Source organism: Schistocerca nitens, chromosome 5 (genome assembly GCF_023898315.1).
Source record: "Schistocerca nitens isolate TAMUIC-IGC-003100 chromosome 5, iqSchNite1.1, whole genome shotgun sequence".
In the NCBI taxonomy this organism is placed as follows: Eukaryota; Metazoa; Arthropoda; class Insecta; order Orthoptera; family Acrididae; genus Schistocerca; species Schistocerca nitens.
Genome location: NC_064618.1, coordinates 89,421,193 through 89,434,697, shown reverse-complemented (window position 1 = coordinate 89,434,697; position 13,505 = coordinate 89,421,193). Strand labels below are relative to the sequence as shown.

General features: G+C 40.0%; 1 protein-coding gene across 1 annotated transcript in view; it reads left to right on the top strand.

The window, feature by feature from the left end:
* LOC126259816 (nibrin) overlaps nucleotides 1–13,505 on the top strand; it is a 157,809-nt gene that overhangs the window by 92,523 nt on the left and 51,781 nt on the right. The window contains exons 6-7 of the mRNA XM_049956854.1: nucleotides 8,048–8,182; nucleotides 8,375–8,834. Coding sequence (XP_049812811.1) covers nucleotides 8,048–8,182; nucleotides 8,375–8,834 — 595 coding nt within the window. The remainder of the gene's footprint in view (nucleotides 1–8,047; nucleotides 8,183–8,374; nucleotides 8,835–13,505) is intronic.

Here is a 13,505-nt window from a genome sequence, read left to right as displayed (position 1 = left end):
TATATCCAATAAATGCCGGTGTGCCCCCCACCCCTTTATCCTTCCTGAGTAGGACTCATGGTCCATTTTCCAAGTATACATCTTCATGTACACTATAATTAAATATCCTCTGGAAAATAAAGTCTGCTTCACACTTAACACTCACTTGCTAATACTCCACTTCTCTTCCACTTCTAAGCTTCCAGTAGACACCACATTTATATACACTATTCAATATATTATACATTTACTTATGTTATACTTGTCCCACTATCCTACAGTAACTATCACAATTAGTTCCTCCCTGGCTTATGCTCATTAATTCCTCCTTGGTTTGTGCTCTCCTTAATTACTTACACTTGCTTCTTATGTATCCCTGATGTAGAATTATCATAGGTTTTTTTTTTTATATCCTTGTGTATATAAGCGATATGGAATTGTCATTGTTCTTTTTTTATATATAAGTTTCTTTCACGTACCTAGACAATGTAGAACCGTTATAGTAAACGACAATGTGTGCATATTGCCCTAAAGTGTCCCTATATAACCATATGTGCGATGTAGAACCCCCACAGTAAACGACAATGTGTGCATCCTTTCCCGATGTACAACATTCCTGTCCCCCTACAATGCTTGACAGTTCTCCCCTTTTTATGTGTAATATCATTGTTTGTGTAATCGTATTTTTTTATTTATTTATTTGTGTGTGTGTGTGTGTGTGTGTGTGTGTGTGTGTGTGTGTGTAGCCTGATTCTTTGGCCTACTTACATAAAATAAGTTGTAGGTTATTGGAAACCTCAGAAAATGAGAAGGACTTCTGCGATATAAGTATATGAATATGGAAAGAGGAAAAGATAGATAGGTCCTCGAATGAGAAGTAAGAAAGGAAAAAGTAGAAACAGTTGCTAAGATCAAAGAAGAGAAAGAAGATAGCCCCAAAGACAGGAAACCCTTCCCACCCCCCCTTCCCCAGGATCCCTACTTCACTGGTAATTGAGTGAGAAGCCGAAGGAGGTATGGTGTTAAACGTATCCTACAGAACGGACTTTCTCACCTTCGCCTTTGAAGTCTCCAAAGAAACATCTTAGCAACACCTCTGGAATGGCAAATGGTGAAGAATCAGTCACACTTGTCTTTGAGGGTTGTTTGGAAGGTGTGGTGTGTGTTCTGTGTTAGCCATGTTTGTACTTACACTACCCACCCCTTCAAAAACTACTATAAACCCTCCCCTTTACATCAGATCTCATAAAAGGTATAAAATATTCTATAAAAATAGACAATTATGTACTACGATCAAATAGTTGTTTAGTTAATCACTTTACAATATATTTATACATACATAAAATACTCTGTTCAGTTTATGTTGTCTCGATATCACTCTGTTTGAATAGTACCATGATATTATTTTTCCATTAACTATGTTCTATTCATTTCATTTCATGTCTAGGGATCACTGTTTATCCACGATTCCCTTAAGTCTATTATTTTTCTATCATATCCGGTTTTCTATGTGCTAAAATTATCGGATAGCTTAAGAATTCATTAATAGATAACAGAATAGTTTAAGATTTGAAGGGAATTCAGTCCAGGAAAAATAGTACAGAAGAAGCACATAAACAACTCGGGATCCGACGGTCATCACTCCGCCCGTTAACACAGAATGTTAACATCTCTGGGGAATAAATATAACTCCACCCGGATCCCATGGATCTGATATTAACTTCACTTGAGCAAGTGCAGACCAGTACTCCTTATTAAATTTTATGTGTAGGTCTCCCCACAGCAAAACAATTACCACTTCACTAGGAAACACAACATTAGGTAAAGTTATTCTATTTTCTACTATGTCATGGACAAGTTTGAATTCTTCACACAAGTCATCCATAACCTTGATAGCATCAATAAGTTTAGAAAAAGCAACCATGTTTCCGGAGATTACACTCTCGGTAACTTCTCGATCTCTAATTAGTTCAAATGGTTCAGCCAACATACATTTATAATGTCAAAGTTGGCTATTTTTCCTTTAAAACTTTGTCCTATATTATCTACTCGTGAACTAACAACACATGTAGTAACACCTGGGGTTTTCGACTGAATAATCGACATTACTTCCTTAGGTCGATCTGTGCTCTCTTTCAAAGTATTCATTTCCTGTATTAAGGAATTAAATGTAACGTTACATACATTTTAACAAAATTTTAATTTTTCACTAAATTCAGATTCTACATTATTATATTTATCTTCAGTTTCACATTCTAACTTTTTAACTAAGTCCTGAAGTTGGTTACTCTGTGTTGACTCAAGTCAGTGAACAGTTGGTTTACGTGACTACTTAACGAACTAGATAACTCCTCTCTCAAATCTATTTTAAAATTCTCTACTTTAGTAATTAAAACGTCAAATTCAGTCTTCAAATTTCCCATGCCTTCACATAACTGACTTTATTCTTTACTTTGTTCATCTATTCTAGCACTTAACAACCCTGAAGTCTCATTCTGAACATCCAGTTTATTATTTAATTGAGTGTTCACTGAATCTAATTTAAAACTGAGCATTTAGAGTTGTATTTAGTTCCTTTCTTAATGAAGTATTTTGAGCTGTGAATTCTTTACTTTGTGCATCTAATTTTTCCCTTAAAGTTGCAATTTGAGCATTTGACTCTGTTCTTTGGCTGTCTAATTTAAGACTTTAATTAAATTTGCTACCTCAGTCCAGTCCGGCATTTCTTTTGTCACTGTCATGGCCATGGCTGGTTCCGATGTTTCCCCAGTTTTTTGAGTATTATCTATATTTTTCTTACTTTTAGATCACATTATCATTAAAAAAATCACTTCTGAGTATAACAACTTTACCAACAGTCTATTTTGGACAGTATCCTTAACTTCATACTCAAATAATTGTCTTTCGCTCAACCGGCATAGAGTTTTAGGCTGCATCGGTGAGCAGGAGTGGAATCAGCACCAGTGAACAACACAGGCACCAGCAGCGTCAAAGGTTGGTTTCAGTGTTGGTGTCAGTGAACGGATTTATAGTCAGCACCAGTGAGCAGCTGCTGGTGCCGTTGGCATCCGTTGCTGGTTATGGGGTCCACGCCCCCGCGATGTGCGTGATGGCTGCTTACTCTCCACACTGAATCTTCATCGTCGAATAGATCTCGTCATAACTCTTTTTAGTCTTAAACTGTTGACATTTTCCCTGCATTTTTTCTTGTATGGTATTTATTAATTTTCAACCCTTTTTACCGTTTATGCAGAATCCAGCTCTGCGAAACAATTTCCCTGTCTTGTTACTAATAGTTGCTATGGCAACTCACAATATCCTTTTATCTTGATTTCGTTTGAAAATTCCCCTTTCTTCAAGTCCTGATCACTTCGGACCCCACATTCTAACGCTCTTTTGACGATAGAACATGTGCAGTACAATACAAACTTTATGTTTTCACCAATTAATGGTGTAGTTAACTATGTAGAATAACGTTCTTGCATTCCACATATAAATATGTCCATCTTCTCATATTTCACTCGTAGTTCGAACTTTAGAAACACTTAATAAACATGTACAAATGAGTTTCGTTTTGGAACCACTCAAAAATTCAAAAACTGGTCTTGCTTCTAGCAAGTCTAACACCAATATTAAGTAAGAGTCCCTAGACACATCATGTTTGAATTTTCTATAACAATTACAGTTATTTGACTGCCAAGGAATAATACGTAGTTACTCCTTGCATCCTCCATACATGTTCTATGGCGCGAGCAGCAAACACTTGTTGGCATCGCTCGTCTGACGCAACTATTGTCTTTCCATGATAAATGTCCATCCTGCACACACAGACACGTGTTGTGCAGTAAATAGCCCTCATTCTCTCACACTTATCTCTGAAACATCACATGTTCGAGGCGGCAGAAGGTCAAGTGGTTCCAGAATTTATATGGAAATTCTCGAATTACTACAAAATACAAAACAATCGCAGTTTTATTTAAAGACAACAATCCTAGGTAATGTTACAAAATTGCAGTTCACGACAGTAGAAAAATAAGTCATCGTTAACTTTTGCAGTGGAAATTGGCCAAGGAACATGATTAGTCAGTGTCGTTAGTGCCCAGAAGAACTGATAAGGCAGGATGTGTCCTGGGGGAGAAGTTAAATTCTGGAATGAATAAGAGGAATGCTTCAGTTGAGTTGTGACATCCAGAGTTTCTTTAAGTTGTTTGGCAAAATTCAGGTCCCCAATTGTAGCAGTGGAATGCTTTGTATAGAAGTCCACAATTATGCAGCGATGCTCGGTATATATGTGGAGTGAAATTCCAATTTGAACACAAAGTGAAACTGTTGTGGATTGGCAAGACAGCCAATCCACTAGGAGGAAGCCGAAAGGCACGCGTTTAAGCTCACGCAGGCTGGCGTGAGGTCTGGAACAGGACAGGGAAATGAAAATAGCCAAAATCGTACATAGCTGCTGGAATACTTAACTTTAATCCATAATTGGTGAACATCGCTCTTGACGGTACATGTTTTACAGCATCAATAGTGACTGGTAATGGCGCCTTGCTAGGTCGTAGCAAATGACGTAGCTGAAGGCTAAGCTAACTATCGTCTCGGCAAATGAGAGCGTAATTTGTCAGTGAACCATCGCTAGCAAAGTCGGCTGTACAACTGGGGCGAGTGCTAGGAAGTCTCTCTAGACCTGCCATGTGGCGGCGCTCGGTCTGCAATCACTGATAGTGGCGACACGCGGGTCCGACGTATACTAACGGACCGCGGCCGATTTAAAGGCTACCACCTAGCAAGTGTGGTGTCTGGCGGTGACACCACAGAAACCATTATGAGGACTGGAACAGTGTATATTTGTTGTGATAATTCAACTGTTAGTCAGGGACCAATTGAATTTGTTGCGTGTGAGACAAACTGTCTTCAGAATGTTTAAAGCAGAAATGGAGTCTACAGGAGATGTTGAATTATGTCATTCAGGTGTAAATAATGACGCTGAATTGCACTGCCTTTGTCTACTTGGAGGCAGGACATGTGGTGGAGTGCTGGGTTGTGCTTATGCTGTGGCGGTTGAACAATATGTGCTCAGATTTGTTGGGGAGTTGAATTTTATTTCTGCATACTCCTTCAAAACAACATGGTAGCCTTCTCCAAGATACTGGCTTGTGATCACCATTTTTCTAATGCAAGTTTCCAAATTTTGTAAACTTTGAACATAACTTTGTCATATCAGACAACAGTGAAAACAATGCAATGACAAAGCATCAACATAGTGAAATAATGCGAACAGTGCCAAAACCATCTGATAGTAGATGCAGATAATGAAATAGGGAGCAATAACTAAAAGAGTGAAAGGTGGCTAAGAAAGACATACTGGTTAATTTTGGGATAACTGGGAGTGTGTAACACACAGTTGCAAAAGTAGTGACGTATTAGTAGCACTGGGGTCTGTTAATCCTATTGAATCAAGTTACAGCCACATTAGAACACAGAGTGGCTCACAGTGGAGAAGAGGCATCAGCTGTGTTGCTGTTTAACAAAGGTCAGACGTCCACAACGAACAGGCTGTTGCTCATAGCAACAATCTAGTGGGGAAGTAGTTCTGTCCAGCAAGTAATAATATCAAACTAATATGCATAAAACCTATAAGGCACAGAGGTAACTTTACAGGAATGACACAAATGCTACACTTACACAAAATATTCTTACTTATCAGGGGCCTGATGGGGTGAAAACACACAACAGAATCATCAGTATGGCTGAACAATAGAATGACATAGGAAACACTTACCCTATCTCCCACCTCAGATATAAGATAAAATTTGTTCCTAATCCCTAGACCATAAATTGTACAGATGGGCAGAATATGGGTTATAGTGGTCATTGTCATTTGCAGTGTAACAGTTTTAGTGAGCATTGGCTTTTGTCTTGAATGGTTCTTTCTGAGTTTTAACAATGTGGAAAAAGATAGATTGCTACTTACTGTAGAGAAGACACATTAAGTTGCAGCTAGACACAATTTAAAGACACGTACATAAAGCTTTGGGTCACAGCCCTCATCAGCAAAAGAGAAACACCTGCCATTCATATACACAAGCAAGCACACGTCATGCACGCACAACCGCCAATTCCAATAGCCCTAGTGTAGCTTCTAGAATTTTCGGTCATGTTTGCATGAGGTGTGCTTTCTTGTGTGTATGAATGATGTATGTTTCTCTTTTGCTGATGAAGGCTGTGGCCGAAAGCTTTATGTAAGTTTCTTCTAATTGTGCCTGTCTGCAACGTAACATATCTTCTTTATGGTAAGTAGCAATCTATCTTTTCCTACATTATTGATATTCCTATGTGGAGTTTCCATTATTTTCTTTCTGAGTTTTGCTAGATCCACTACAGGAGATGGCATATTGCTGCCTTGATACTTGGTTAATTGATCAGATTGAACTATAATCTTCCAATCTAGGAGCTGCAATTTGGAATTGCATTATTTGGATGATGGAGCTGTTGTCTCTGTGACAAATCTGCATTTTTCTGCTGAACTCTCTTCCAAATAATCTTTAATATTTTAGCCAGTGACTTCACTTCACTGGACTTCATTCCTGGTTGCAATTTCTCGATTTCAAATGGGAAGTGCATTGGGTGATCGTAAACCAACTCAAAGGGATGCAACCCAGTTGCTTCCTGCATCATGGTATTGTGGGACTAAATTAGAAATGGCAATAGTCTACCCTAGCCTGAGTGCAAAAGTTCACATAATAAGACAACATTTGAACAACAGTTTTATCAATGCTTTCAGCCCTGCCATTACTATTAGGATAAATTGGCATAGTCCTTCGCTTCTTTATTTTAAGTTGTCAATGTACCTGTGCCATAAGACTGGACGTAGAGTTTGTCTCTCTGTTTGAAGAGATAGACTGCAGCAGGCAGCCTGGACTGACTGCACTAAGCACTCAACTTTCATGTCACAGCACAGGGCCAGATGGCCCTGCATAACGGTTTCACACATCTGCTCATGTCTTAGTAATTTGTAGGTGGCACCTCAAAACCAAAAACATTCGTGCACCCCATCGAGGGTGTAGCCAAGACTGGAAAGAAGTACTCTGTAATTTATATACTGCACTCACCTTTAGAAAAAGAAATTGTATCAGTTTATTTGGTCATGGAAATTACATGGTGAGGATTGCCATGGGCGCAAGGGGAGATAACTCTGGTATCTCGGAGATGAAGAGCAAATTCCAAGGTAAAGAAACTAAGCCATTTAGTGTCTGCACTAAGCAGTTACTTGGAACAGAGGAGAGGAATGTTTTTGCCATGGCTCTGAGAGCCCCCAGTCTCAGAAGTCAGGTGATCATACTGCACGATTTGATTGACAGGCAGTGTTGCTGATAATGATTTGGCCTATTCTAGTGTTAACTGCCCAATTGTTGGCACATCAGCTGAAAGGTAAAGGAGGAAAAGGTGGCCTCGTTGTAAAATTTAAATAATAAAAATGTCTTGCATTCAGGGCCTGGGGGCACCTTGTACAGGAACATAGAACCTTGCAGCGGTCATCCAACACCTGAAAAACTGTGAACTGTAGTACCGGAAACACATATGATTACCAAACTTCCTTTGATACATTGAAAGACAGATGTGCCAGCAATGCTGCCAGAATTATTGTGGTGTACACCACTTACATTAATTGACGCTGCCGTTGGTAATGTTTTTTCTAGTGGTCCACTTGTTTTTGAAGCAGTGCTGACTGCTCATTATGTATGTATTTATGTGACTGGAGGAATTGTAGCAGTTCAGTGCCCACAAAACACACATTTTGTAGAACTTTTCTCATTGCCAGTTATGCGAGTCTTTTTCAAAAATGAGTTTACTAGATCACATTTCAGAGGCACATCCAACAGAAACAAGTACCAAGCAGCCAGCACCTTTGAGTAGCCAGGCTGTCATAGTGGAGAATAGCGTTGGCACAGTATTAGGCTAGATTAAAGTTCAGGAACACAGTACATTCTCCTCCTTCAGTTTGTATAGTATAAATATTTACAGCATGTATAAATGTGTTCAGTAAACATCAGCCTCATTTTCTTTCTAGGTGGAACTCCAGTTTGTATAGAGGACACAAGAGTATCAAAACAGGAGCTCATTTCACCAGATGTAATTGTTATGCAGGTTGCTGATCGAAGTTCCCAGTCATCACAAATGCCCAGCTTTTATGCTGACTACATAAGTACCTACAAATTTATTAACGTATTTCTTTCTTCGCTCTTTTGTGCTGCAAATATTCTTTGATAAGTAATAACTGCAGTGATATACTGCATAACTATTTGAAAGTATAGTATGTAGTTTATTAGATGATTTATGTCTTTCAGGACACTTAAAGTTACAAAAATAAGTAATGTTTATCATATCTGATCTTCAGACTATCTGCAGGCATCATCTAGGAGACTTATACCTGTGAGTGAAATTGGCTTAGCTATTTTACATTGCTCACTGGAGAAATATTGCAATCCAGCATTCAGCTTTGCATCTAAACTATTACAAGGATGTAAAGGAACAGTGATCCAAGACTCTTCTGAACCAGTATTGGCACTGGACACACAAGAAGCAGAAGCACTTTGTGGTAAAATTAAAGCATCTTCTAGTAACCTGTTTGAAAGAAAGAAAATAATACCAGCAAGTGGAACAAGTGACAAAGATTGTGAAAGTACTTCAGGAGTGGCACAAAGATTTGAGAATGATGAACATCAAAATACAGGCTCAATGGACATTACACCTCCAAAGCAAGTACTATTTACAGAACCACACGCAAGACTGCAAGAAAGAGGAAAGGATTCACCATTGTCAAACAAAATGAAGCCTTTGCCCAGTCACTCCAAGAGGTATGTTAAGTTTTCGTATTTACACACACATCTTTAGCAGGGAAAAAATTATGTATGTAAAAATTTATGCAGAATTAAAATATCTCAGCCATAGTGAACAATGGAAAATACTGATAAATGTAATGGCTGTTATTCAGTAGTTTTGTACAAAATTATTATATGTGTGTCACTGATGTTCCGGCACCCCAGTATGTTAATACAACAACAAAAACAATCAATTATTGATAATATAATGTAAACAGATAGATAAAAAGGTTGTATCAGTGGAACACACACACACACACACACACACAAAAAAGGATTTAACTATTACAAGCTTTCAGAGCCATTGGTTCCTTCTTCTGGCAGAAGAGTTGAAGGGGAAGGAAGAGGGCTGAAGGAAAAGGACTGGAGAGGTTTAGGGAAAGGGGTACAGTTCAAAAAAGTCATCCAGAACCCCATGTCAGGGGAGACTTACCAGGTGGGATGAGAAGGAAATACTGATTGTTGGGGACTGCACCAGATGAGATTTGAAAACCTGAGAGCTTAAAGGTGGAAAACTGGCTAATATGCTAGACAGAGATTACTACTAAAACATCGTGCATGAGTTAATAAGAGTGAATAGCTAAGTGCATTGCATGTAAAAGAGGTGGGAGGGGGAACGGCGAAAAACAGAAGAGTCAGAGAATGAAAGATGTAGAAAACTGAAATGGAATGAAGAAAGGACTAGTTACTGTGAATAGATGCTGACATGGAAGAATTAACATAAATTAAGGCCATGTGGGTGGCGAGAACCAAGGACATGTTATAATGCTAGTTCCCACCTGTGGAGTTCTGAGAAACTGGTGTCTGGGGGAAGAATGCAGATGGTGCGTGTGGTGAGACAGGCACTGAGGTCATGACTGTCATATTGTACACCATGCTTTGCAATAGGATATTGTGTGTTGCCTGTATACACCCTCTGCCTATGCTCATTCATCCTGACTGATAACTGGGTGGTATTCATGCCGATGTAAAAGGCCAAATAGTGTTTACAAGATAGCTGGTATATGATGTGTTGTTTTGCAGGTGGCTTTCTCTTTGATAGTATATGTTTTGGCAGTTAGAGGGCTGGAATAGGTGATGGTGGGAGGGTGTATTGGGCAAGTCTTGCAGTGGGTACAGCCACAGGTGTAGGAGCCATAGGGCAGAAAGATGGGTGCAGAAGGAGCATGCGGCCTGGCAAGGATGTTGCAGAGATTGGACGGTGACAGAAAGCTATTCTAGGTGTGGTGGGCAAAATCTTAGACAGAATGCATCTCATTTCAGGGCACAATTTTAGGAAGTCATGGTCTTGTCAAAGTAGCTGATTGATACATTCAAGACCAAGGTAATACTGGATGACAAGTGGTGTGCTCCAAATTGGTTTTTTTTTTTTTTTTTTTTTTGAAGTATCAGCGGTACCAGGATTTGATGTGATGGCCCAGGAAATCTGCTTTTGAACTAGGCTGTTGGGATAATTATGTCAAGTGAGAGTGGTGTTGTATTGCTGTAAAGAGTCTGTATCTGAACACATATGTTTGCCTCAAATGCCAAGGCTATATGGGAGGGAACATTTGACATGGAAAAAAATGGCAGCTGTCAGACTGTAAATACTGTTGTTTATTAGTAGGTTTGAGGTGAACAAAAGTGTAGAGCTGGCCTTCGATGAGGATCAGATCAACATCAAGGAAAGTGGCACAGGATTCGGAATAGGACCATGTGAAATTTAACTGGGAGAAGGTATTTAGAGATTCCAGTAATTTTAACAGGTCAGCCTCACCATGAGTCCATACAGCAAATATGTCATCAGTGTATCTGAACCAAACCAGGGGCTGAAGGTTTATGGATCTCAGGAAAGCCCCCTCCAAGTGGCCCATGAAAAGATTGGCATAGGAAGAAACCATCCTCGTTCCCATGGCCGTACCACTGGTCTTTTTGTATGTCTGTGCCTTAAAGGTGAAGTAATTGTTGGTAAATATAAAGTTGATTAAGGTGAGCAAGAAGGATGTCATAGGCTTGGAATCAGGTGAGTGTTGACTGAGGAAATGTTCAGCACCAGACAGACCATTTACATGGGGGATGTTGGTATAGAGAGAGATGGCATCAATGGTGACAAGCAAGCTGTCTGGTGGGAGTGGGACAGGTATGGATTTCAGATGATCTAGGAAACGGTTGGTATCTTTAATATAAGAGGGAGGTCTTTGTACTATGGGTTGCAGGTGTTGGATCAACTAAGGCAGATATACATTTGGTGGGTGCTTTGAAGCCAGCAAGTATAGGATGGCCAGGATGATTGGGTTTGTGGATCGTAGGAAGAAGGTAAAAGGTGGAGGGTGTATGGTTTGGGTGGGGTAAGAAGTTCTATAGATTGAGATTAAGTCCTTGTGAGGGGCCTGGGGTTTTTAGGATGGACTGCAGGTCACTTTGAATCACAGGGATGGGATCTTGATGGCAGATGCTGTAAGTAGATTTGTCGGACAGCTGGCGTAGACCTCCACTGACATTCTCCTGACTGTCAAGTACCATAGTGGTAGATCCTTTGTCTGATGGGAGGATAATGATGGAGTCATCAGCTTTTAGGGAATTTAGAGCCTGGAGTTCTGCAGAGGAGAGGATAGGGTCATGTTGTAGGGACCTGAGGAAAGGTTGTGAAGCAATGCTGGATATGAGGAATTCTTGGAAGGGATGATTCTGAGATAGTGATGGTGGATCAAGTTGGAATTGTGGTTAGAAATTTTCAAGGTAAGGTTCAATGTCAGGTTTTCTGCTGGAAAGGTTATGAAGTTGGGTTGCAAAGTGATATTTCCAATTGAGAAGGAAAGACTGATTGTTGGGGGACTCCACCTTATGAGCCCAGTGCAGTCACCAACAATCAGTCTTTCCTTCTTATCCCATCCAGTAAGTCTCCCCTGACCCGGAGTTCTAGGTGACTTTTCTAGACTTTACCCACTTCCCTAAACCTCTCCAGTCCTTTTCCTTCACCCTTCTTCATCTACATCTACATCCATACTCCGCAAGCCACATGACGGTGTGTGGCGGAGGGTGCCTTGAGTACCTCTATCCGTTCTCCCTTCTATTCCAGTCTCGTATTGTTCATGGAAAGAAGGATTGTCGGTATGCCTTTGTGTGGGCTCTGATATCTCTGATTTTATCTTCATGGTCTCTTCGCAAGATATACGTAGGAGGGAGCAATATACTGCTTGTTCTCAAAACTTCAACAAAAGCCTGTACCGAGCTACTGAGAGTCTCTCCTGCAGAGTCTTCCACTGGAGTTTATCTATCATCTCCGTAATGCTTTCGCGATTACTAAATGATCCTGTAACGAAGCTCGCTGCTCTCCGTTGGATCTTCTATCAACCCTGTCTGGTACAGATCCCACACTGCTGAGCAGTATTCAAGCAGTGGGCGAACAAGCATACTGTAACCTACTTCCTTTGTTTTCGGATTGCATTTCCTTAGGATTCTTCCAATGAATCTCAGTCTGGCATCTGCTTTACCGACGATCAACTTTATATGATCATTCCATTTTAAATCACTCCTAATATGTTCTCCCAGATAATTTATGGAATTAACTGCTTCCAGTTGCTGACCTACTATATTGTAGCTAAATGATAAGGTATCTTTCTTTCTATGTATTCGCAGCACATTACACTTGTCTACATTGAGATTCAATTGCCATTCCCTGCAACATGCATCAATTCGCTGCAGATCCTCCTGCATTTCAGTACAATTTTCCGTTGTTACAAACTCTCGGTATGCCACAGCATCATCCGCAAAAAGCCTCAGTGAACTTTCAATGTCATCCACAAGGTCATTTATGTATATTGTGAATAGCAACGGTCCTACGACACTCCCCTGCGCCACACCTGAAATCACTCTTACTTCGGAAGACTCCTCTCCATTGAGAATGACATGCTGCGTTCTGTTATCTAGGAACTCTTCATCAATCCAATCACACAACTGGTCTGATAGTCCATATGCTCTTACTTTGTTAATCAAACGACTGTGGGGAACTGTATCGAACGCCTTGCGGAAGTCAAGAAACAAGGCATCTACCTGGGAACCCGTGTCTATGGCCCTCTGAGTCTCGTGGACGAATAGCGCAAGCTGGGTTTCACACGATCCCCTTCAACTCTTCCACCAGAAGTAGGAGCCACTGGCTCTGAAAGTTTGTAAAAGTTAAATCCTTTTGTGTGTGTGTGAGTGAGAGAGAGAGAGAGAGAGAGAGAGAGATATCCCCTGCCACCGCTTGGTCAGTAGATCTTTTTATCTGTCCATTCATGTTATATTATCAGTTTTTCTTGTGTATTTCCAGCACTTTTTTCATAGAGTCGATCTAGGTACACCATACAAATATGCCACACTAAATGTCATGAACAGCTTTATCTGAATGTTCCAGGTCATAATTACACCATACTGTAGTACCTTTCCTGCTTTTACTCATTCTTGGCATTGTCCGAACTCAGCCCAAACAGTACACAGTTTTATAAATTTACACGAAAAACCTGACAAATTTATACAAGATTTGTCTCAATGCCATTGGCCATTGAACTTGTTGACAATTGCAGTTATAAAACTTTTACACCAGTCACAACAATAGACAGTTTCCCATTGACGATACATTGTGAACTTTCAACATTGAGGCTGTTCATCGGATATTTACCTAGGTAA